This window comes from Bubalus bubalis, chromosome 18, assembly GCF_019923935.1.
Source record: "Bubalus bubalis isolate 160015118507 breed Murrah chromosome 18, NDDB_SH_1, whole genome shotgun sequence".
Lineage (NCBI taxonomy): Eukaryota > Metazoa > Chordata > Mammalia > Artiodactyla > Bovidae > Bubalus > Bubalus bubalis.
Window position 1 is genome coordinate 58,617,466 of NC_059174.1, and position 23,841 is coordinate 58,641,306.

The 23,841-nt window shown below is 41.8% G+C and overlaps 2 protein-coding genes across 30 annotated transcripts in view; both read right to left on the bottom strand.

Moving 5' to 3' along the window:
• LOC102415868 (zinc finger protein 665-like) overlaps positions 1-23,841 on the bottom strand; it is a 323,254-nt gene that overhangs the window by 170,167 nt on the left and 129,246 nt on the right. The window lies entirely within an intron of this gene.
• The window catches only part of LOC102397977 (zinc finger protein 665-like), a 29,036-nt gene continuing 7,292 nt past the window's right edge, over positions 2,098-23,841 (bottom strand). For 4 of the 29 annotated variants that reach the window (XM_044931592.2, XM_044931594.2, XM_044931591.2 and 1 more), the window contains 2 exons: positions 21,922-22,038; positions 13,837-16,635 (listed from right to left, as the gene is read on the bottom strand). In XM_044931592.2, coding sequence (XP_044787527.2) covers positions 15,644-16,635; positions 21,922-21,991 — 1,062 coding nt within the window. In that variant the 5' untranslated portion in view covers positions 21,992-22,038 and the 3' untranslated portion in view covers positions 13,837-15,643. The other 25 variants (XM_025270273.3, XM_025270270.3, XM_025270271.3 and 22 more) reach the window with 19 other exon arrangements.

Genomic DNA, 23,841 nt, shown 5'->3' on the forward strand with positions numbered 1-23,841 from the left:
GCTCTAACTGTTGCTTCCTGACCTGCATACAAATTTCTCAAGAAGCAGGTCAGGTGGTCTGGTATTCCCATCTCTTTCAGAATTTTCCACAGTTTCTTGTGATCCACACAGTCAAAGGCTTTGGCATGGTCAATAAAGCAGAAATATATGTTTTTCTGGAACTCTCTTGCTTTTTCCATGATCCAGCGGATGTTGGCAATTTGATCTCTGGTTCCTCTGCCTTTTCTAAAACCAGCTTGCACATCAGGAAGTTCACGGTTCACATATTGCTGAAGCCTGGCTTGGAGAATTTTGAGCATTACTTGACTAGCATGAGATGAGTGCAATTGTGCAGTAGTTTGAGCATTCTTTGGCATTGCCTTTCTTTGGGATTGGAATGAAAACGGACCTTTTCCAGTCCTGTGGCCACTGCTGAGTTTTCCAAATGTGCTGGCATATTGAGTGCAGCATTTTCACAGCATCATCTTTCAGGATTTGGAATAGCTCAACTGGAATTCTATCACCTCCACTAGCTTTGTTCATAGTGATGCTTTCTAAGGTCCACTTGACTTCACATTCCAGGATGTCTGGCTCTAGGTCAGTGATCACACCATCATGATTATCTGGGTCGTGAAGATCTTTTTTGTACAGTTCTTCTGTGTATTCTTGCCATCTCTTCTTAATATCTTCTGCTTCTGTTAGGTCCCTACCATTTCTGTCCTTTATTGAGCCCATCTTTGCATGAAATGTTCCATTGGTATCTCTGATTTTCTTGAAGAGATCTCTAGTCTTCATTAGGCTTCATTAGGCCCTTGTAATATCTTTGTGTAGTTACTTTTAGGTTCCCCTTAAGGAGTAATTCGATCCCAGGCTTCAAGGGCAACTTCTTTCAATTGCTCATGCAACAAAGGAGGCCATTGTATCTGAGCTCTCACCAAATCAAATTGCCCCATACTGGTTAACATTTTGAAAGTAATTTGGTTTTGGGGAGTGCCAGCTCGAGCGTTAAAATTGGCATGATCTCGGGTCACATCATGAAACCACATTATCCATTGAAGATATTTTTCTGGTTTAAGAAGAACTTTTCTAAAAATTCACCAATCACAAGGAATAAAATTTCCAATAGAAGATGCCATAGCATTTAGAAGTTCTTTTGTAAAAGGTGAATGAGGGCCATACATAGTTACAGCCTTTTTCATCTGTTGCATGTGAGAAAAATCAATGTCTTCGTATTGTGGTGTTAGTTGCCCTTGAGCATAAACATTTCCTAACACAGGAAAGGCAAAAAGATCATCAGCCTCAGAGACTCGAGATTGCAAATCCAGTAAATCAGAAGCCTTTGTCGTGAAGGAGAATGAGTGGATCATCTGTTTTCATAAATATGAGTGTGTGTTAGGGGCTTGTCATTGTCATCAAAAAAAGCATTGTTGGCTTTAGTGTCAAAGAGAGCATCAGAAGAATTATCATCAGATTAATTTTGTCCTCTAATTGAGGGGACCTTCGGTTTTGTGCCCATTACAAGAGGAGGAAGAGGAGTGCTTGGGACAGCCAGAGCAGGGATGGTGGGAAAGTTTTGAAACATTTTGTTTCTGTAATTGGGCCTTCTGTAAAGTCTTATCATCTAATTTATATTCGTATAATGAGCATTCCGCTTGTTGACAAATATCAGGGGGGCTAGAACTGCCTTAAAATGGCAAGATCACGGCTTTAATGAGGGCCCACGAGGGCCAGAAATTTATTGGAATATTTTTTCCCCATCTTGCAGCTTGTTCAACATTTTCTTTAACCCAGTTCCAAATTTCTAAATTGAAACTGCCTTCATCAGGGAACCAGGGATTATATTTAACCGCTGTTTGGAGACAAGGCTCTATCTGTTAACACAAAACTACAAGTCCTTGAACCTTAAATAAATGATAAAGCAGAAAAGTGGTGGGGCTTTCCAGCCATTTGTCCTATAACCCTGCACTTAACGACCACCATAGGTCCTAACAGTCACTCCGTCCGCTTGCCTAGGGCATTCACCAGCTCCCTGTTCAGGCGCCACTTGTCACGGTCTTTGTAGACTGGGACCTGGGGACTGGAGTCAATGAGAAGAAGGACGCAGGGAACCCAGGTCTTGAGTGAAACAAGGGTGCTTTATTTGCAGAAACGTATGTTTCTATATCTTCATACAAGGCAGCTTTAGGCAGTAAAATAATTGAGGAAAAACAAAGCCAAGCCAATAACAATCTTCAAAGGGCCAGAAAGCATTCCATATCCTGAGGAAGAGGGGCATAACTGAATAGATTACCTTTAAGTAAAAGGTCACTGAAGGGAGTCACTGAAAGGAGTGCAAGCAGGTGCTCTTTCTCATGATATCAGTCCTGAGAACTGCGTGAAGCTCTGCTCATTCCTAATTTCCAGGAACTGGTAAGGAATAAGAGTTCTTGAGAAACGGGACACAAAAAGAAAATAATATATTGGATCCCTTAAAGTTGAACGTCCCCTGACACAGAGCAATTATTTTGAACATCAAATTTGATCGGAACCAGGATAATATGTGTAGGTGTATGAATCACATTTAACAGCTGTCATTACCATTTGCTAGTGTTGTATTCAAAGAACTACATTCTGAATGTATCAAGGTTTCCTGTTTCCATGAATAAAATATAAACACTTCTGAAACGGCCCTGGATGAATTGTGTTTATTCCATCAACACAGTTTCATCTCACTTCAGTACTTTATAACAGCAGCTAAGAAAGCAGCATTAGACTCTCAGGTTTAAATAAATATAGAACAATTTCTTGTCACCATGGAATCAAACAACATGAAATTTGGGGGTTACATAGTCAAAATTTTTAACTAAAGTTACTCTCTCTACACCCTATAACAGAGCATTCATATGACTGTAATCCAAATAGCACAGCAGTGCATTTTAGACTGACTTCCATTAATGTGCAAAAATTGCATCAAATAAACTTGAAGGTCTAATTTGCTTTTTCTTTTTTTTTTTCTTTTTGGCTGTGCTGTTGCTGCGTGTAAGCTTTCTCTAGTTGCTGTGAGTGTTGGCTTTTCTTGTTGGGGAGCACAGTCTCTAGATGCGAGGACTCAGTAGTTGCAGCTTACAGGCTCTAAAGCATGGACTCAGTAGCTGCAGCACATGCTGTTAACTGCCCTGTGGTATGTGGAATCTTCTCAGACCAAGGATGGAACCTGTATCCTCTGCATCGACAGGCGGATTCTTAATCACTGAACCATTGGGGAAGTCCCTAATTAGCTTTATTGAATGACTGATGCATTGGGCAGAATTCAACCTGGTAAATGGGTGCACCAAGGAGCCTTACACAGTGGACAGTCTCAGGATGTTGAGGGTATTTTCATGTGCATTTTGATTGTGTATCTCTTACAGATTTTTGGCTTGTCCTTACTATGAAGTTTTTATTTAGATATGGGCTCTTGGTGTTTCTTAGATTTGGGTGGCTGTTTCCTTTCCCAGGTTAGAGTGGTTTCAGCTGTTTTCTTCTCCTAAGATCCTTCCTGTCTTCTTCTGGGACTCCTACAGGGCAAATATTAGTGGCTTCTTATCCCAGAGATCTCTGTAAATGTCCTCCTTTTATTCTTTTTTATTCTGTTCAGTAGTGGTGATTTTCAGTGCTTTTTCTTCTAGCTCACTGATGTGTTCTCTGCCTCATTTAGCCTGTTCTGATTCATTTTAGTTTCTGTTTTTTGTTTGTTTGTTTGTTTGTTTTTTCATTTACTATATTCTTCAGTTCTGTTTCATTGGTTGTTATATTTTCTAAGTCTTCGCTAAAGACTTCTCATTTCTCAGGTCGTGCATTCTTCTCCCAAGTTCTTTGATCATGTTTACTACCATTACTCTGAACTCTTTCAGGTAGATTGTCTATCTCCACGTTACTTAGTTCTTCTGGGGTTTTGTCTTGTTCTTCCCTCTGAAACATATTCCTCTGTCACCTCGTTTTGTGTAAATTTCTATTTGAACTTTAATCTATCTGGTAGTGTAGTTACATTTCTTGACCTTGGAGAAGTGGCCCCCTGCAGGAGATATCCCAGGCATCCTTCTCCCGATCCAAGGGCCATAGGACATCTAATCCCAGGGTGGTGTCCACGTGTATTTGCGGACTCGGTTTTCAAGCTGTGGGACTCTACTTTTCTTGCTTTTGGTGGCCGCCCTCTAATGTGAAGAGCTGATTCATTGGAAAAGACTCTGATGCTGAGAAAGATTGAGGACAGGAGGATAAAGGGGCGACAGAGAACTAGAGGTTTGGATGACATCACTGATTCAATGGATATGACTTTGAGCAAACTCCAGGAGATGTTGAAGGACAGGGAAGCCTGGCGTGCTGCAGTCCATCAGGTTGCAAAGAGTCGAACACGACTGAGTGGCTGAACAACAACGCTACTGGGTGAGGCTGGTCTGGAGGCTTGTGCCTGAACAGTGGTGGTTAGAACTGGGTCTTGACACTTTTGTAGTTAGAGTTTGTCGAAAGGCATGTGTACAGGAAGCCTTTGGACATCCTGTCTGCTGATGGTTAGGGTCGCATCCTGGCCCTTTCATCCTTTGGCCTTAGGGGTCCCATTTCTGTAGCCTACAGGTTCTGAGTGGAGCCAGTGTCAGGCCAAGATGGAGACCTCATGCAGAGGAGTGCTCTCTCGTAGTTCTGCCCTCAGAATCTGTGTCCCCTCGGTGAGCCACAGCCCACCCCCTACCCCCCGGAGATCCTTCAAGACCAGCAGGCAGGTCTCACCATCCAGGATCCTAGCAAAAGATTGTGTTTTGCCCTTCATCTCAGCTTCGTCTCAGTGTGCAAGAGGCTTCGTCTGCACCTGTTAAGAGTGAAGTCTCTGTTTGCCCCATTCCTGTCAGACTCCTGCAGTCAGGGCCCACTGGTCTTCAGACGTAAATGTTAAAGATCTCTTTGGCCTTATTCATTGATTCATGGGTTGGTCAGCATCCCACCTGGTAAATAAAAATGTGCTCCCAGAAGCTGTCTGTCCTCTTTACACCAAGGTATATATGAATCAGTGGATTGTTTTCAAACTTTTGTGACCTGAATATGCTCATAAATGCCATGATGTGTACAAAGTAGGTGCAGCATAAACACGAAGAAGCTGAGTTTCTTTAGGGGTGGGGTTCACTTCCATGAAAAAACTAAAATGGCAAAATGGTGAAATGTTTAATTTGGGAGTTGGTTGTGATCAGGTGCTTGAAAGTCAAGTGAGTAGAGTTGCACAAGCACACAGTGAAGGGAATGACTATGGATTCCAACTGTATTTTGTGACAGGGAACTAGTCTCCAGTGCCAAATGTCTGCAAGTCATTCTGCTGTTTCTCAGTGTTGTGTTCACATTCAGAGCGTGACAATCTTGCAGAGAAAGTGAGATGTGTTCTTTATTCCCAACTGAAAATACTTTCTTTGACAACTGGTGTTAAATTGTACTCAAATTCACTTTTATATCACAGTTTGGAAGTCCCTGTTTTAATGCTTTATGCATGCAATCTTTTTGAATTTGAACTCCAAAATAAGTACTGATGTTCTTTCTCGTTTCCCAGATGAAGGAACTTGAATGCAACAAAAATCACCCCATCCCAGGAAGGGACTGAATTGGAGCTTGAATCTACGTTGTCTTGCTTCAAAGATCTCTTCACCATGTTGTTACACTGAGGCCCAGGTTGTTGGCATGGCTACAGTAATTCTTGTTGCAGTTGACAGGGCCGAGGTGCAGGCAGGCACAAAGCATGGGATGAGTCACCTTGTCCCAGTTGTATTTCTGGGGGAACAGCTGAGGGGAGGCTCCCTGAGGTGGCATCTCAGGCAGCAGACCAAGTGCAGGTAGACTCTCTGCATATAGTAATTCTGAGACAGTAGGGCCATCCACCAGCTCTGTGCCCACAAAAATCAAACGACGCTGGTCAGTTAGGATGACCTCAGTGTATTTACAAAGATCTGTTGGAATAACTTAACAGAAAAACCTGAACAAACTGTTCAGTCAATCCAATAAATATCTGTGTCCAGTGGGCTGCCTCCCAGAAGAAAAAGACAAGGCATAAACATTTCATTAATGTATTTAGACTGTTTTTTTAAGACCTAATTCTGTTGCATAGTATAGTCTGTAGAATACTGAAAATGTAACTTTTATATGCACCGTGTGTGTGTGTGCTAAGGCACTTCAGTTGTGCCTGACTCCTTGTGACCCTATGGACTGTAGCACCCCCAGGCTCCTCTGTCCACGGGATTCTCCAGGCAAGAATACTGGAGTGGATTGCTATGCTCTCCTCCAGGGTATGTTGCTGACCTAGGGATCAAACTGTTCTTTACCACTAGCATCACCATGACCCAGTGATAAGTGCCTTGTTGTGGTAGTCCGGAAACGAACCCACAATATCTCCAGACCATGTCTTTAGTTACATTTCATCAGTCAGTGTTGCCAATGAATGTTTAATAAGATGTAGGCACAGATTACCATATAATCCCAGAAGAGAGATTATCCAAGGTGAAGTTGTATTTGTTTAGGCAAGAGTGGTTCATTCTGATTGATAGAGAAGACACATTTCCTTTTAGCCAAGAACAAGTGTAAATTGGTGGCAACTACTGAAATAATTGGACAAGATTGTGGTTGCTGAGGTTTAGAAGAGAAACATAAGAGATAAAACACTTTAGAGTAACAATAATTTACTATCTATTCAAAATCATATTATTAATGGAGGACTAAAAGAGAAACTCTTGGCAGAACTCTATTAACTTTGCCCTGCTTCATTCTGTACTCCAAGGCCAAATTTGCCTGTTACTCCAGGTGTTTCTTGACTTCCTACTTTTGCATTCCAGTCCCCTATAATGAAAAGGACATCTTTTTTGGGTGTTACTTCTAGAAGGTTTTGTAGGTCTTCATGGAACTGCTCAACTTCAGCTTCTTCAGCCTTACTGGTTGGGGCATAGACTTGGATTACCGTGATATTGAATGGTTTGCCTTGGAAACGAACAGAGATCATTCTGTCGTTTTTGAGATTGCATCCAAGTACTGCATTTTGGACTCTTTTGTTGACTATGATGGCTACTCCATTTCTTCTAAGGGATTCCTACCCACAGTAGTAGATATAATGGTCATCTGAGTTAAACTGACCCATTCCAGTCCATCTTAGTTCACTGATTCCTAGAATGTTGAGGTTCACTCTTGCCATCTCCTATTTGACCACTTCCAATTTGCCTTGATTCATGGACCTAACATTCCAGGTTCCTATGCAATATTGCTCTTTACAGCATTGAACCTTGCTTCTATCACCAGTCCCATCCACAACTGGGTGTTGTTTTTTCTTTGGCTGCATCCCTTCATTCTTTCTGGAGTTATTTCTCTACTGATCTCCAGTAGCATATTGGGCACCTACCGACCTGGGGAGTTGATCTTTCAGTGTCCTATCTTTTTGCCTTTTCATACTGTTCATGGGGTTCTCAAGGCAAGAATACTGAAGTGGTTTGCCATTCCGTTCTCCAGTGGACCACATTGTGTCAGACCTCTCCACCATGACCCGCCCATCTTGGGTTGCCCCACACTGCATGGCTTAGTTTCATTGAGTTAGACAAGGCTGTGGTCCGTGTGATCCGACTGGATAGTTGTCTGTGATTGTGGCTTCAGAGTGTCTGCCCTCTGATGCCCTCTCTCAGTGCCTACCATCTTTCTTGGGTTCCTCTTACCTTGGATTTAGGATATATCTTCACAGCTCCTCTAGCAAAGTGCAGCCGGTGCTCCTTACCTGGGATGTGGGGTAGCAGTTTAGGCAAAAAAAAAAAAAAGAAAGAAAGAAACGTACCTCATGTTCTCAACAGTGACCTCAGCTCCGCAGTCATGGTTTCGGAACTTGCTGGAAACTTCAGAGCTGGGTAAAGAGGGAAGAGGAGCTGGGGGCTGGGCCTGAGCAGAAGGGCGGGGCCTGAGTAGAGGCCACTGAGAAGGGTGGGGTGTAGAGCACTCGCCAGCTTCCTGCTGAGAGGGGCGGGTGCACGTTCTTCCATTTGGTTCCCAACATAGCTTGTCTGGGTTTAGAAACACTTTATGGTCTTCCGTGTCTTGTTTTGCACTATTGATTCTTCCCTAGTTTAGGTAACTGTCACAGAACAGTTTTAAAGTAAAAACTTAAAATTCTGTGGGATCATTACACTGTAAATTAAGGTTTATTCTTAACAGGAGTCCTGCTGATGAGGCTGAAGGGATTCAGAGGTCTGGGAACTGAAACCTGGTGTGGTGGCGGGGCTGGGGGTTAATGTAGGGTGGTGGCTGGACCCAGAAACCCAGATATTCCTGCAATTAGAATGTAAGCAGTCTAAGTAAACAACTGGATTTGTGTAGGGATGACAAGCTAGAATGTGAAACACACAACTCTTACAACCACTTTCTACTAACATCTGTAAGGAGAAAAGTGTCTTGACATCCCAGTTCTTCAAGGATCAAGCTCGTTAGACACTACAGCGCCAGACCAATAGTGCAGAAAAACAGGCACCAGTCTGTGCTTTGGAGATACTGACCTTGGTACATAAGTAAGCGCCTCGTGGGGCCATCCACCTCCTCAGCAAGTCCAGATTAAGTTTGAGAGTCCCGTTAATACACTGCCAAGTAAAATTCAGGGTGATCAACAAATAACTGGGAGGTCTGAAAACTAGGAGAAAAAGTGAAAGTGTCACTCAGTCATGTCCAACTCTTTGTGACCCTGCCAGGCTCCTCTGAGGGCTACAGTCCATGGGGCCACAAAGAGTTGGACACGACTGAGTGACTTTCATTTTTTCTCCTACTGCCTAGTGGGCCACAGTAGGCTCACTGCCATAGCTATGAGAAGCCTGCACACAGCAACTACAGAGTAGCCCCCATTTGCTGGAACTAAAGAAAGCCCATGCAAGGCAAAAGATCCAGCACAGCAGAAAAACAAACACTGAGTGATCTGTACTGACCAAGATAAGAAGCATCAGGACTCCAACCTCCAAGCAAACCTAAGCCAGCTTTATGTAGGTATGGAATTTATACTTGGGGGTATTTAACTGGGTACTAAGGAAATTCTGCTTTAAAAATGGGAGCTGCTTTAAATTATGTCTGGCCAACATGGGAGCTCTTTTTGACATTCCAAAACTGGCTAGAGAAAGCCAGTTTTGTAAAACATTTTCTCAGAATTCACCCTAAAGGATTAAGTCCTTCTAAGACGAACCTGCATTTCTTTCCTTGTACCTTTGTGATATCAATGTTCTACCCATCCTTTGAGGCATTTTGTTCTGAGAACTTGGTCTGGAAGGTACACACAGGGTTATATTTGGCAGCCAGTCGAATAGACTGGACCAGCTCTCAGGGGAATTTGTCATAAGGGGTCCCAGCCATTAATGGTCCCTGCCATTATTTTAACCATACTTTTGTCTGCTTGGACAAGGGCTTTCACTTTCTTAGACTATTTTGAAGGCTGCATTCTTTGCACCCTCATGTGGTGACCTGTCTTGTGTCTTATCACCTTGAGGGGCTGTTGGGCTCTTACTACTCAATAGACAGATGGTGGATCCTTGAAATAAGAGAAACTTTTAAACTGCGACATTTTTAGAACTCATTAGCAACAGCTTTCGGCTTCCCAGGAGGCACTAGTAGTAAAGAATCTGCCTGCTAGTGCAGGAGACAAAAGGGCAGAGGAGCCTGGGAAGCTACAGTCCTTAGCATCGCAAAGAGTCAGACAGGACTGAAGTGACCTAGCATGCACATGCACGTGCACACACAAACACACACACACACACAGAAACAGCTTTCTTATAGTTTTATTTGTATCTCTGAAAAGATCAAATTAAAAGGTGAATACAAAGACATATAATGGTTAACATTTAAGAACCCCCATAATTTAAAGCAACCAATGAAACAAATGAACAAAAAATTCAGTCTGGGAGAATGTATTTGTGGTTTCAGCTTCCCCTCAGTGGATCTCACAGGTGCTTATACAAACATTAGATGAGAGACTTCGCTGTAGGCCCAATGGTTAGGAATCCACCTGCCAGGGAACACGGGTTAGCTCCCTGGTCCAGCAAGACATCATATATCACAAGGCAGCTAAGTCCGAGCATCACAACTACTGAGCCCACATGACCTAGATCCATGCTCTGCAACAAGTCACCACAATGAGAGGTCTGAGCACCACTAGAGAGCAGCCCTGAGCCCAACAAATAAGACCTGGCACAGCCAAAAATAAACAAATGAATCATCCCCACATTAAACAGACCTTAGGAGATCCAACCAGTCCATTCTAAAGGAGATCAGTCCTGGGTGTTCTTTGGAAGGACTGATACTGAAGCTGAAACTCCAATACTTTGGCCACCTCATGCGAAGAACTGACTCATTGGAAAAGACCCTGATGCTGGGAGGGGTTGGGGGCAGGAGGAGAAGGGGACGACAGAGGATGAGATGGCCGGATGGCATCACCAACTCGATGGATCTGAGTTTGAGTGAACTCTGGGAGTTGGTGATGGACAGGGAGCCCTGCCGTGCTGCAGTTCATGGGGTTGCAAAGAGTCAGACACTACTGAGTGGCTGAACTGATGCAGCTTGCAGAATGTTAGTTCCCTGACCAGAGCTTGAACTCAGGCCCTCCGGGCAGTGAAAGCACAGAAATCAAACCATTGGTTCATCAGGGAGTTCCCTGGGTGATTTATGTATAACATCATTCAGATGAGTAATGCATTACTTGCACTCACACTGTATTTGGCAAAACTGGTGTCATGGCCTTGCCTTGCTGCACAGTAGCTGAGAAATTAAGAATACACATGGCTATGTTTGTCAAGTTATCATAAAAGTGAAGGAAGTCATTACATTGGAGTGATCTTTACTGAAAATTTATATGTGGAAATAAAAAAGAAAAAAAATTGAAGACTGTAAGAAAAAACTGTTTCATGTCTTTCAAAACAAACCTAAAAGTTTACGCAATAAAAATTTAAAGTAATTTCCCAACTACAAGCCTTTATCTCTCACTTTCAGGTAGAGTGGTACAAATGACATTTCAAAAATGGGTATTTTTCATTTCCTTGCCTTGATGCTAGAATTAGAATATCTATCATTAAAATTTAAAGACTCACCTTGTTATTTGGGGCTTCCCAGCTGGCTCAACTGTAAAGAGTCTGCCTGTCAATGCAGGAGACGAAGGTTTGATCCCCAGGTCAAGAAGATCCTCTAGAGGAGGAAATGGCAACCCACTCCAGTATTCTTGCCTGGGAAATTCCACAAAGGAGACTGGCGGGATACAGTCTATGGGTCACAGAGTTGGACACGACTTCATGACTAAACAACTATATGCTTATTTTCTCTTTATGTCAAGCACTACAGAAAGAACATGAAGACACTTATTCATGGTGATGCATGGCAAGGTTCAGGCCATGTTAAAAAGGAGACAGGCCCAAGCTGGAGCCACTGCCTCCAGGAGGGCAAACAACACTTCACTGCAGTGTCTGCCTGCTTAAAAACGTGACCAGGAGTCACTGACTGGAATTTCCAGGACAATAGTGCTGTAATCTGCAGGGCCAGACGCTGGCTACACCCTCCTCCTGCACACACCCCTGCATAGGACACCAGACCTGAAGCAATGTGTTTGCGAATAATTTTCTTGTCCTATCTAGTTTCTACCTATGGAAGCCTTCCATGTTGTACAGCTCCTTTGAGCACCTCTGAATGAACTAGATAGGGTGCCGCCTGACTCATGAATCATTCAACTTCAATTAGATCTTTAATATTTCTAAGTTCAAATTTTTGTACTGTGTGTGTGTGTGTGTGTGTGTGTGTGTGTGGCGGGGGGGGGGGGGGGGGGGGGGGGGTGCCCTACCTGGCATCTTGCAGAATCTTACTTCCCTGACCATGAATCAAACCTGTGACCTCTGCAGTGAAGTGTGGAGTTTGAACCACTGGACTGCTGGGGAAGTCCACAATTTTTCTATTTATATATATTTTGAGTCTGAAAATGCACTGCTATGGTATTTTAATTACAGCTGTCTGAATGTTCTGAAGCAGAGTAACTCAAGTGCAAATTATGAATATGTAATTCCCAAAGTGCGTGATCTTTGGTTCCACTGTGGAAAGCAATTCTCATAGATTGTTTCAGCCCCAAGAGCCTAACACTGCATTGTTATTATATGTTACAAAATACTGAGGTCAGATAAAACCCTGTTGGTGGGAAAAACATGATTCATCTGGGGTTGTGGAGAAAGTGATTACATTTTATGAATCAAGAGGACAACCATGATACATTCGGAATAAAACAATAGCAAATGGTAATGGCAACAGTTAAATGTCAATCATACACATACTATTTGATTTCTTTTGATTAAATTTCCACTCAGATAACTGCTCTCTCGATGGTCAGATGGTATAGCACCCAGTCCTACAATACACTGTGGTCTGTGTATGGAAGGGCGCCCTGAACAAACATGGTAAGTTATGGCACAGTTTTACATTATTCTCTGCCCTTATCTGATGCCAATTCACACACCAGTGAATTGAATAATGCAGTATCCCTGTTTTCTCAGTAAAGATGGATATGAATGAACCACACTTAATCAGGTTAGGCTCTTCATCTTACTAATTCCTCTGCAGAGACCATCATGAAAGGCCTGTAAGACAGCTGCAGAAGGTTTTCAAACTACTGCAGAAAAGTCATAGTGAAAGGCTGTTGCTGAACAACGAAAAGATGCCAGGATTCTTGGCCTCTGGAGGAGAAGAATTCAATCTGGGACCAGAGACAAGGTTTGATCACTCAGAGCTTTTGTGTAATAGTTTTATTAAACTATAAAGGAGACAGAGAAAGCTTCTGACATAGGCATCAGAAGGGGACAGAAAGAGTACCCCCCTGGCTAGTCTTCAGTTGGATATATAGCCACTGCTGCTGCTAAGTTGCTTCAGTCCTGTCCAACTCTGTGCGACCCCATAGACGGCAGCCCACCAGGCTCCCCCATCCCTGGGATTCTCCAAGCAAGAACACTGGAGTGGGTTGCCATTTCCTTCTCCAATGCATGAAAGTGAAAAGTGAAAGTGAAGTTGTGTCTGACTCTTAGCGACCCCATGGATTGCAGCCCACCAGGCTCCTCTATCCATGGAATTTTACAGGCAAGAGTACTGGAGTGGGGTGCCATTGCCTTCATATATAGTCACTGCTGCTGCTGCTGCTAAGTCGCTTCAATCGTGTCTGACTCTGTGCGACCTCAGAGATGGCAGCCCACCAGGCTCTGCTGTCCCTGGGATTCTCCAGGCAAGAACACGAGTGGGTTGCCATTTCCTTCTCCAATGCATGAAAGTGAAAAGTGAAAGAGAAGTCGCTCAGTTGTGTCCGACTCTTAGCGACCCCATGGACTGCAGCCCACCAGACTTCTCCATCCATGGGATTTTCCAGGCAAGAGTACTGGAGTGGGGTGCCATTGTCACTAGCAGTCTGTTAATGAAAGAAAGGGATGTCTTAAAACTCAGAATGGCACCAGGCCCCTCATCCATAAGGTGTATTTTGGGATAATCTTGGCACCAGATGATTCATCCCAGGCCATAAAAGGATTGACTTGAATCTTGTAGAAAGGGCAGAATACCATACAAATAGTTTTGTTTACACAGATTAGGGGAACAACATCTGAGTATAACATACCAGTTTGTCAAGTAGGTTCTGAGCCATTAGGCAGAACCGACTTGAAGACAGAGTCTGGGGTAAATGCACAGTACGTTAACATAGCTTAAGACAAACATTTCCATAAGAAAAATGCATTGGTTAACTCAAGGTTTGAGAATAGTTAACTTCAGGTGAAACCAGATGTCATTATGGCAACACAGTATTTTAAGAGAAACCTCCTTTTAAATTTGTGTAGAGAAGGAAAAAAGTATCGCTTGTTTATTTCCTCCTGCTGCTTAAAAGAGATAAAAATGTCTGACACTTGCAGCCTATTTCTTCCGTTTGGAGACCCCTGGCCTTCCTGCCTGTTACCCTCTCAATAGTAATATGGCCTTCTCAAGAAAACTCCACTAATTAAATACTTTACACACTGAAGATACTGGGCTATATTCCTACACGTCCTTCAGTTTCAACATACACCTCATGTCATAAGTTTCAACATATTTAATGTAATTATTCTGCAATAGTATTTGTATGTATGTAATTATTCTGCAATAGTATTGGAGGTTAATGTTGGAGAACTAAAGATTTATTTATTCCTAATATGAATTGTCTGATATGTGGCCTGCTGCAAGAACTGGTCTAAAAACTTGGCAAATTCATTACATCTATAAAGATTCTCCCCAAATGAATTTCTGGGTGACTCTTGAAGACATATTGGCCTTCTTAGAAGTGTTTTCATATTCAGTATATCTGTTCAGTTTCTGATCTGCATAAATTACCTCATTATGCCCAAAGTGTGAATATCTGGTGAAAAAAACTATACAACACTCATTACCTGTACAAGCTTGCTCTCCAATATAAATCCTTTCATGTTTCACAGATTTGAACTTCGGGTTAAAGTTTTACCGTGCACATTATATCTGTGTAGTTTCTCTGAAAGACGTGTAATTTGAGGTCTAGTGCACGCAGAGCCTGGAGAAGGCCCTTGCCCACACATTTCCATGACTCCTCTTCAATGTGGACTCTTGTTGTCAAATGCATCCAACTCAAGGTGAAACTTTTTCCACCCCCATTGCATTTGTAAACTACTGCTCCAGTATGTTCCCCACCTTACATTTGTAAGGTGTCTCTGCATTATGAATTCTCTGATGATGTGAATGATGAGACCTGTTACTTAAGGACCCGGCCACACTTTACATTTATATGGTTCCCTCCATAAGAGTTACCTTATGGTCACTTAAGATTGACTGCACTCTAAATGTATGGCTTCTCTCCAGCATGAATTTTCTCTTGCTTTGTAAGAAATGAATGCCTTCCAAAACACCTGCCACACTCACGATGTGGGTAAAATCTCAATTCAGAATTAATTAATTGATGGTTACTTAAGTCTGAACATAGAATCAAAGCTTTTCCACATACAACACGTTTGTGTGGTTTTCCTCCAGTGTGACTTTTCTGAGGGTCAAACAGATGATATGCTTTACTGCATTCGTTACATTTGTAAGTTTTCACTGTAGTATGAATTCTCAGAAGATCTGAAAAGTGATTCCTGTGACAGAAAGCTTTGCACATAAATTGCATGTCTATGGTTTTTCTCCTGTATGAACTGCCTAATGGTCAGTTAAGGCTGAACATGCACTAAAGGCTTTGCCACTCATTACATTTGTGAGATTCTTCTCCAGTATGAATTCTCCAATTAATTCCAAGGTGTGCAATTTAAGTAAGGCACACGTATCATATTTACACGGTTTCTCTTTTGTATGAACTCTCTGATTGACTGTAAGGACTAAACTCTGACTCAAGACTTTGCCACACTCAGGACATTTGTAAGGTTACTCTCCATTATGAATTATTTGATGAACTGAAAAGTTGGTCCTGTACCTGAAGGCTGTGCCACACAAATTACATTTATATGGTTTCTCTCCTGTATGTATTGCTTGATGGTAAATAAAGGCTGAACGTGCACTATAAGCTTTGCCACACTCTTCACATTTGTATGGTTTCTCTCCAGTATGAGTTCTGTGATGAACTGCAAAGGAAGCCCTGTACCTGAAGGCTTTGCCACATAAATTACATTTATATGGATTCTCTCCTGTGTGAACTGCTTGATGTTAAGTCTGGATGTGCACTAAAAGTTTTGCCACACTCATCACATTTATATGGTTTCTCTAAAGTATGAATTCTCTGATGAGTTATAAGGCCTGAACTATGACTGAACGCTTTGCCACACTCATTACATTTATAAGGTTTCTCTCCAGTAGGAATTCTCCGATGATTCCTAAGATATGAATTTCGACTAAAACACTGGCCACATACATCACACTGATATGGTTTCTCTCCAGTATTAATTCTCCAATGGAGTGTAAAGTAAGACTTAAGACTGAAGGCGTTACCACATAAATTACATGTATATGGTTTCTCTCCTGTATGAAGTGCTTGATGTTTACTTAAGTCTGAATGTGCACTAAAAGCTTTTCTGCACTCATCACATTTATATGGTTTCTCTCTATGGACCCTTTGATGTCCAGTGAGTTCTGAGTCCTGAACAAAGGTCATGGCACACTCAGTACATTTGTAAGGTCTTCCTGTGTGTGCTTCCTGGTCTTGTGCCAGTACTGAAGGGTGCATAATAGCACTCTCACATATATTAGAAATGCTGGTGCAGAAACTAGTTCTCTGAAGTGGTAACTCTGAGGTGCTACTGTTGATACTCCTCACAACTTGAATACATTCAAATGTTTTCCCTTCAGGTTGAAGTATCTGCAGTTCATCTTGAAACCTTGATCCATGCCTATTTTCAACAGGCCTATTTCCCGCTGCAATTCTACTGTGCTGATCACTTTCATTAGTGAGATTTTTGATCTGGGTTATAGACATTCCTTTGTAATTTCTTTCATCATCTCTCCCCTGACAATCAAATTCATGCAAATTTTTCTGGATCTCTCTGAGGAAAATATCTGTGATTTCATGGCTTTCAGGTCTTCCCAACATCACTGTGTGAAATACTTCTGCTTTATCACTGTTTGCTTTTGTTGGTGATTTCTGGCTTATATGTGTATGAGACATATCTACAAGATATAAAGAACCATAGGTATCCTATTAATTATAATTCATAAATAAATTCTTACATGTTGAACACATGATCTTACACCAAAAGTAGTACCCATCCTGAACAGAATTATGAATCTTCCCAGTGATGATTTTCAAAATAAAAGAAACACTAAAGGAATAGTGTTTAATAAAGAAAGAGTAATTGGGCTTCCCTGGTAGCTCAGTGGTAAAGAATCCGCCTGCCAATGCAGGAAACATGGATTCAGTCCCTGACCTGGGAAGATCCCACATGCCATGGAGCAACTAAGCCCATGAGCTACAACTATTAAGCCTATGCTTGGGAGCCTGGGAGCCACAACTATTGAGCCTATATGCTACAACTACACAAGCCCACAACCTAGAGCCTGTGTTCCAAAATAAGAGAAGACAAGGCAATGACAGGCTCACACATTGCAACTATAGAGTAGCACCTGCTCTACACAAATAGAGAAAACCTTGTGCCGCAACAAAGACCCAGCATAGCCAAATAAATAAAATTTTTAAAAAATTTTAAAAAGTGATCACCTGTAATTCAAATTAATTTTACAGTGGGCTAGTTTCAAACACACAATGACAAAAACATTCACATAGTTCAAACCTATGTCAGCTCTCAAAGAAAAGGGTATTATGACACCATGACCCCAAAGCACACTCGAATTAGTAGTAAACATACTATTGTCTCATAATTGAGGAAAAAAATACATTATACACAATATACACATACTTATACATAATTACATGCTAAAGAACAGACAGGGCTTCGCAAGTTTCTCAGTGGTAAATGATCTGCCTGCCACTACAGGAGATGCAAAAGACTAGAGTTCAATCCCTGGATCTGGATGAATCTCTGGAGACAGAAATGACAACCCACTCCAGTATTCTTGCCTGAAAGAAATTCCATGGACAGAGAAGCCTGGCAGGCTACAGTCCATGGAGTCACAAAGAGTCAGATACCTCTGAAAGACTGAGTATGCATGCAAAGACTAGACAATATATTGTTATAGTAAATAATCCTAAAGAAACTAAATAATGAATAATGTAAAAACTAAAGAGCAGTTTCTTAAAGAGATGGGAATACCCAACTTTATTGTCTCCTGAGAAATCTATATGCAGGACAAGAACCAAAAGTTAGAACTGGACATGGAACAACTAACTGGTTCAAAACTGGGAAAGCAGTACGTCAAGGCTGTATATTGTCACCCTGCTTATTTAACTTATATGCAGAGTATATCACGTAAAATGCTGGGTTGCATTAAACACAAGCTGGAATCAAGATTGGCAGGAGAAATATCAACAATCTCAGATACGGACATGAATCCACTTTAATGGAAGAGAGAAAAGAGGAATTAAACAGCCTCTTGATGGGGTGCAAGAGGACAGGAAAAAAAGCTGGCTTAAAACTCAACAATCAAAACACTAAGACCATGGCATCTGGTCCTATCACGTGATGGCAAGTAGATGGGGAAAAAAAGGAAACAGTGCCAGATTTTATGTTCTTGGGCTCAAAAATCACCATGGGTAATGACTGCAGCTATGAAATTAAAAGATGCTTACTCCTTGGAAGAAAAGCTATGACATACCTAGAGACCATATTAAAAAGCAGAGACATCACTTTTGCCAACAAATGTCCATAGAGTCAAAGCTATGGTTTTTCCAGTCATCATGTATGGATGTGAGAGTCGTACGATAAAGAAGGCTGATGCCAAAGAATTGATAATTTCGAACTGTGGTGCTGGAGAAGGCTCTTGAGAGTCCCTTGGACTGCAAGGAGATAAAACCAGTCAGCCCTGAAGGAAGTCAACCCTGAATATTCATTGGAAGGGATGATGCTGAAGCTGAAGCTGAAGCTCTAATACTTAAGACTTCTTGATGCAAAGAGCTGACTCACTGGAAAAGACCCTGATGCAGGGGAAGGTCAAGGGCAGAAGAAAAAGGGGGCAACAGAGGATGAGATGGTTGGATGGCATCACTGACTCAATGCACATGAGTTTGAGCAAACTCAGGGAAATAGTGAAGCACAGGGAAGCCTGGCGTGCTGTAGTTCCTGGGGTTGCAAAGTATCAAGCATGACTCAGTGGTGAACAAAAAAAAAAGAACAAAAGGGCAGTTTACAATTGCACAACAAACAGCATTAGGAAATAAAGGATTCATTTAAAACAATTTTTTTTGTCATACCACATCCCTTGAGGGATTTTAATTCCACGACCAGGGAGTGAACCTAGGCCCAAGCAGGTAAAAGTACTGAATTCTAGCCACTAGACTGCCAGGGAATTCCCTCATATGATTTAAAACCAAAACAAAACACACTTTTATAAACATCTGTTATAAATCTATCAGTTTACTGATGTATAGGCCATTTTATGACATTAACAAGTAGTTCATACTAGTTACATTGGATAATACAGTCAGAAAGACCATCATCTGTAAATTAAAAAAATTAGTAAATGAAATATTCTCTACTTACACAATAGCCACTCAATACAGCAATTCCATATCTATACAACTTATCCAGTTCACTGGCCCCAACATACATGTAAAGGAACATGCTTTGGGGTTCCCTGGTGGCTCAGGGGTAAAGAATGCACCTGCCAGTGCAGGGCACATAGGTTCAAGTGCTGGTCTGGGGAGATCACACATGCCTCGGAGCAGCTAAGCCTATGCTCTAGAGCCTAGCACCTGTAACTACTGAAGCCTGAGTACCTAGAGCCCACACACTGCAACAAGAGAAGGCACTGCAGTGAGAAGCCTGCTCACTGTAACCAGAGAGTAGACCCTGCTTGCCAGAAGTACAGAGAAGCCCGAATCACAACGAAGACCCAGCACAGCCAAAAATGAATAAAAAATAAATTATTTTAAAAATGTATTCTTATCACAAGAAAGGAATATACTTTAAAAACTTTTACTCGGAGTCAGAGACAACACTGTCAGAAATAAAATGCAAATTAACAACATACATGATGTAGTGTAGACAAAGCGACATGTCACAATAAGCATGACAAAAAGTTAATATATTTTTTACCCAAAAGTAATCTTTGAGGGAAATTCCCTGGTGCTCTAATGGCTGGGACTCTGTGCTTCCACTGTAGGGGGCGCAGATTCCATCCATGAATGGGGAACTAAGATGCAACTAAGATGCAACTGCCTGTTGCACACTGCAGCCAAAAAAAAAAAAAAAATTCCTGATCTTTCCTGTAAAAGAGACAATATTCTATGCAACCTAACAGCACTAATATTCCAATTTTACAAATAAAGGCAGTAGACTCATAGGAATTATGTTTTCTCCAGAGTCTAAAGAATATCATGGCCATCCTGTATCAAAAAAGGTACTTTCCTTTGTAAGTCATAATTTCATGGCTAAAATACAGACCAAATAGTGCTCAAATTGACTGTGATAAGAGGGACAGATGGGCTGATAAGAATCTTAGATTGTCAATCTGGGGAGATGGGGGTATTGGATTCATCAGAAGAATCTGAAGGGTAAAGAAACTTCCTACAATGGGGGCAGGAGTGCGGGAAACTGGGCTCATCCTCCCCACTGAGAGACAGGGGAAGTTAGAAGGGGACCAGCTGATAGAGAGGGAGATAGAAGGGTTGGGAGGGGTGAAAGGCCACAAAAGGACAGAGAATGGAGAGAGAAAGGGCAGTAGGGGACACTATTGGACCTGTGGGCTGGCTCAATAGAGAGCCGACTTAAAAAGCGAGGATTTGATCAGCTAAAATATAATTTGACATTGTAATGTGGACAATCATCCTCACTAATCACATAATTCTGTTTCCATTTGTATCTTCTCTTCAGACAGTTTTAAGTTAGCTTTATGTACTTCACAGTAGGAGAGAAGAGGATCCAGCCTCTCATCCAGCAGGGCAGATTCTTATCCTTTCTCAAGGGGTGAGAGTCACAAACATTCAGTAACTTCTAAGGGTTCAGCCCACTGAATTTAAGGTCCCAATTCTCACATAATCCAGTGAATACATCCCATTTATTAGCTAATGAGTAAAGATGAACCTTCCTCTCGGAATAAAAACTTCATCAATCTTAATCTCTTCTTTTCTTACAGAGTGGCATTTTGTCTCACAAATCCTACTCAAAGCACCAATTAATGTTTTGCCAAAAGTTTTCACTTTCATCTTAGGGTTAAAGAATTTGTTAATAAAATAAGCCATGTGTGCTATACAAATGAAAAAAGTGAAAGTGAAGGTGTTCACTCGTGTCTGACTCTTAGTGACCCCACGGACTGTAGGCCACCAGGCTCAACTGGCCACAAGGTTTTCAAGGCAAGAATACTGGAGTGGGTTGCCATTTCCTTCTACAGGGGATCTTCCAAACCCAGGGATCGAATATGGGTCTCCCGCATAGCACACAGACTCTTTGCCATCTGAGAAACCAGGGAATCCCTATACAAATAATTAATATATAATACAGATAGAGAATTATCTAGCTGACTCTCAATACACTACCATTTAAAGCAAAGAGAAATAGAAACAGCAGAGAATACATCATCAAATTGGCTTCTGACCAACATCCAGACTCAAACAGCACTGGCAAATCCCAGGACACAGCACATCTGGAGTCTCAATTGGGAAAACGTCCCAGGCAGTGTGTCTACTCTGTGGGTGAGACTTCAAAGATTGCAGTTCGAGGTTACTGCTTATAATCCCAGGACATGAACTGATATCATCATCAATCTGTGAGGAAACAGCAGCTCTGGTTTCATCTTAATGCTGTTTGTTTCGTCTTATAAAACTTGGATGCTGCTAAGCCTGGGGCTTGGTTGGTCAGAGCCCCTTCCAAGGGCTGAACAAACTCAAGATTTGTTCCCTAACTTATTTATGGTGCCACAAGCCTTGCACTCACAGCAGGGAGTCAAGGCACTCACAGTCAGGGTGTGTCCAGACAGGTTAGAAGGAAGGTCACAAGAATGCACTACTTTGTCTTGAAGCCTAAACAAGACTATTTAATTTCCTTAACATCCTGGTGGTTCTATGCCTGCAAATACAGGAGGCATGGGTTCGATCCTTCACAAGTTTGAAATCAGCTTTATAAACACTCAAGCACGGGAAAAGCTCCTTGTGTATCATACAGTGAGCAGGTCACCTGAAGAAAGGACAAGTTTGAACTCCCGATGCCAATCATGAAGCCTTACATGTGAGAGTCAACAAGGCTCTGATCTCAGTAAGAAAAACAGGGGCTCCCAAGAGACACAGAGGGAACATGCAGAGGTACCCCAAAGTATATCACCACTTCGGAAGGAAGTGATCCTCACCCACAGCAGGATCCTGAGGGTCTCCACCATCACATCCTTGTACAAGGTCCTCTGGGCAGGGTCCAGACATTCCCACTCCTCAGGAGTGAAATCTATGAACACATCCTTGAAGGTTAACTGTGTTTGAAATGAAAACACATTTCACCAACAGGCCCTGAGGAGGGTTCTTATTTTCACAGAAAAGGATCAGTGAGACAGGTAAGGTCAATTCAGCTGAAGTAATATTCTGATAGATCCATGCAAATCTATTTGGAGCAAATTGGTGGTCTCTAATTTAATTTCCTGTTTTTTCATAAGTTGATGATATCCTCCAATCAACATGAATTTGTCATATGCGTGGACAAGACATGAAAAACAAATTACAATCAACAGTGGGTTGTCTATGCAGAAGTGTTACACTCAACACACTGAGTGACATTCACTATCTAGATGAGTTACAGCAAGACTGGTGTCTTCAGAGACAACAAAGTCCACAGTGACTTTAAAAGAACACACACTGTGATGAGGATGAATCATCACACTGACCAGAGGTGTCTCAACACTTCATACACACTAAGCATTACTCTAAACACTTTACACATATGAACTTCTCATCAACATAACAGCACGTTAGAGAAAGATCTGTGTCCACCTTATGGGAGAGAAAACTCTGTCACTCTAAGAAATTACTCAGGTTAAACAGTTAAGAAATGAAGCAACAGCACTTGAGTTCAGGTAGCTGGGAGAGACAACTGAACCGAAGAAATTAAACAGTTAAGTAACAGTGTAAAAGACCATCCACAGAACGTTCCCAGAGAATACAGGAAACAAGTTCAAGGAAGCTGTAGTGCAATGGAACAGTAAAACGATCACTATACAGAATCACCCCCTCTCCCCACTAATCCATACAATGTCAGTAATCTTTGTACTATTTATATCATTCATGTGATGAGATAGAATAAACTTAAGGTCATGGAATACACTTAAGATACAAGTGCAACTGCTACAAAGCATAAAGCATATTTATGAGATGACGTTTTATAATAAAACCATGGAGTTACATATCCATGCACTTATGCATGCACATGTAAACAAACAGCTGATTGGAAAAAAAAAAAGTTGTCTTTTTTCTTTCATTCAATCAAAATTTAGTGAGCATCAACTCTGTGTCCCGAACTGGGAATACAGCAGTATACATGATGGAGCTTACAATCCAGGAGCCAGCTGGCCAATTACATCCATAATTTTAACATCACTATTGTTATACGTGCTCTGAAACAGGCCTGGTGCTAAGACAAGATTCAACAGAAAGTCTTGACCTACATCAAGAAATCAGACGTCAGATGAGGTCTCCATGAGGAAGAAACACTTAGGATTGGCAAGGTGGGAAATGGAAGAGTTTTGTAAGCAGAGAGAAGAGCCTGAGTGCCGGCTCTGAGGCACGAAGATATTGAGTGAACAGAAAGCAGCCAGTGTGACTGGGACACAGGGAACAAAGAGGGGTGATGCCAGGTAGAGGCTGATTTCTACAAGGTCTAGGATTTAGGACTTTATTCTAAAAGCTACTGGAAGTCACTGAAGAATCTGTAGGAAGAAAGTTAGAGGTTTAGATTTGTTTTTTCAAGCTCACTCTGTTGTGTGTGAAGGTCGTTGTTCAGTTGCTCAGTCGTGTCAGACTATTTGTGACTCCATGGTAGCTTGCCAGGGTGGACATTTCATACTCCAAAGTGTTGCCTTTTGACACATTCTGGGATGATACTCCCATTTTCTTTTACTTGTATATTTCAGCATCTTTGGGACATTAAAAGCCAATCAGTTCTACATCATTAAGTTTGTCAGCATTCTATGTCTTTTTTAAAGCTTATTTGGTTATGCTGGGCCTTCGTTGCTGTGAGCGGGCTTTCTCTAGTTGCCGCTGCAGTGCCCGGCTCCTCATTGCAG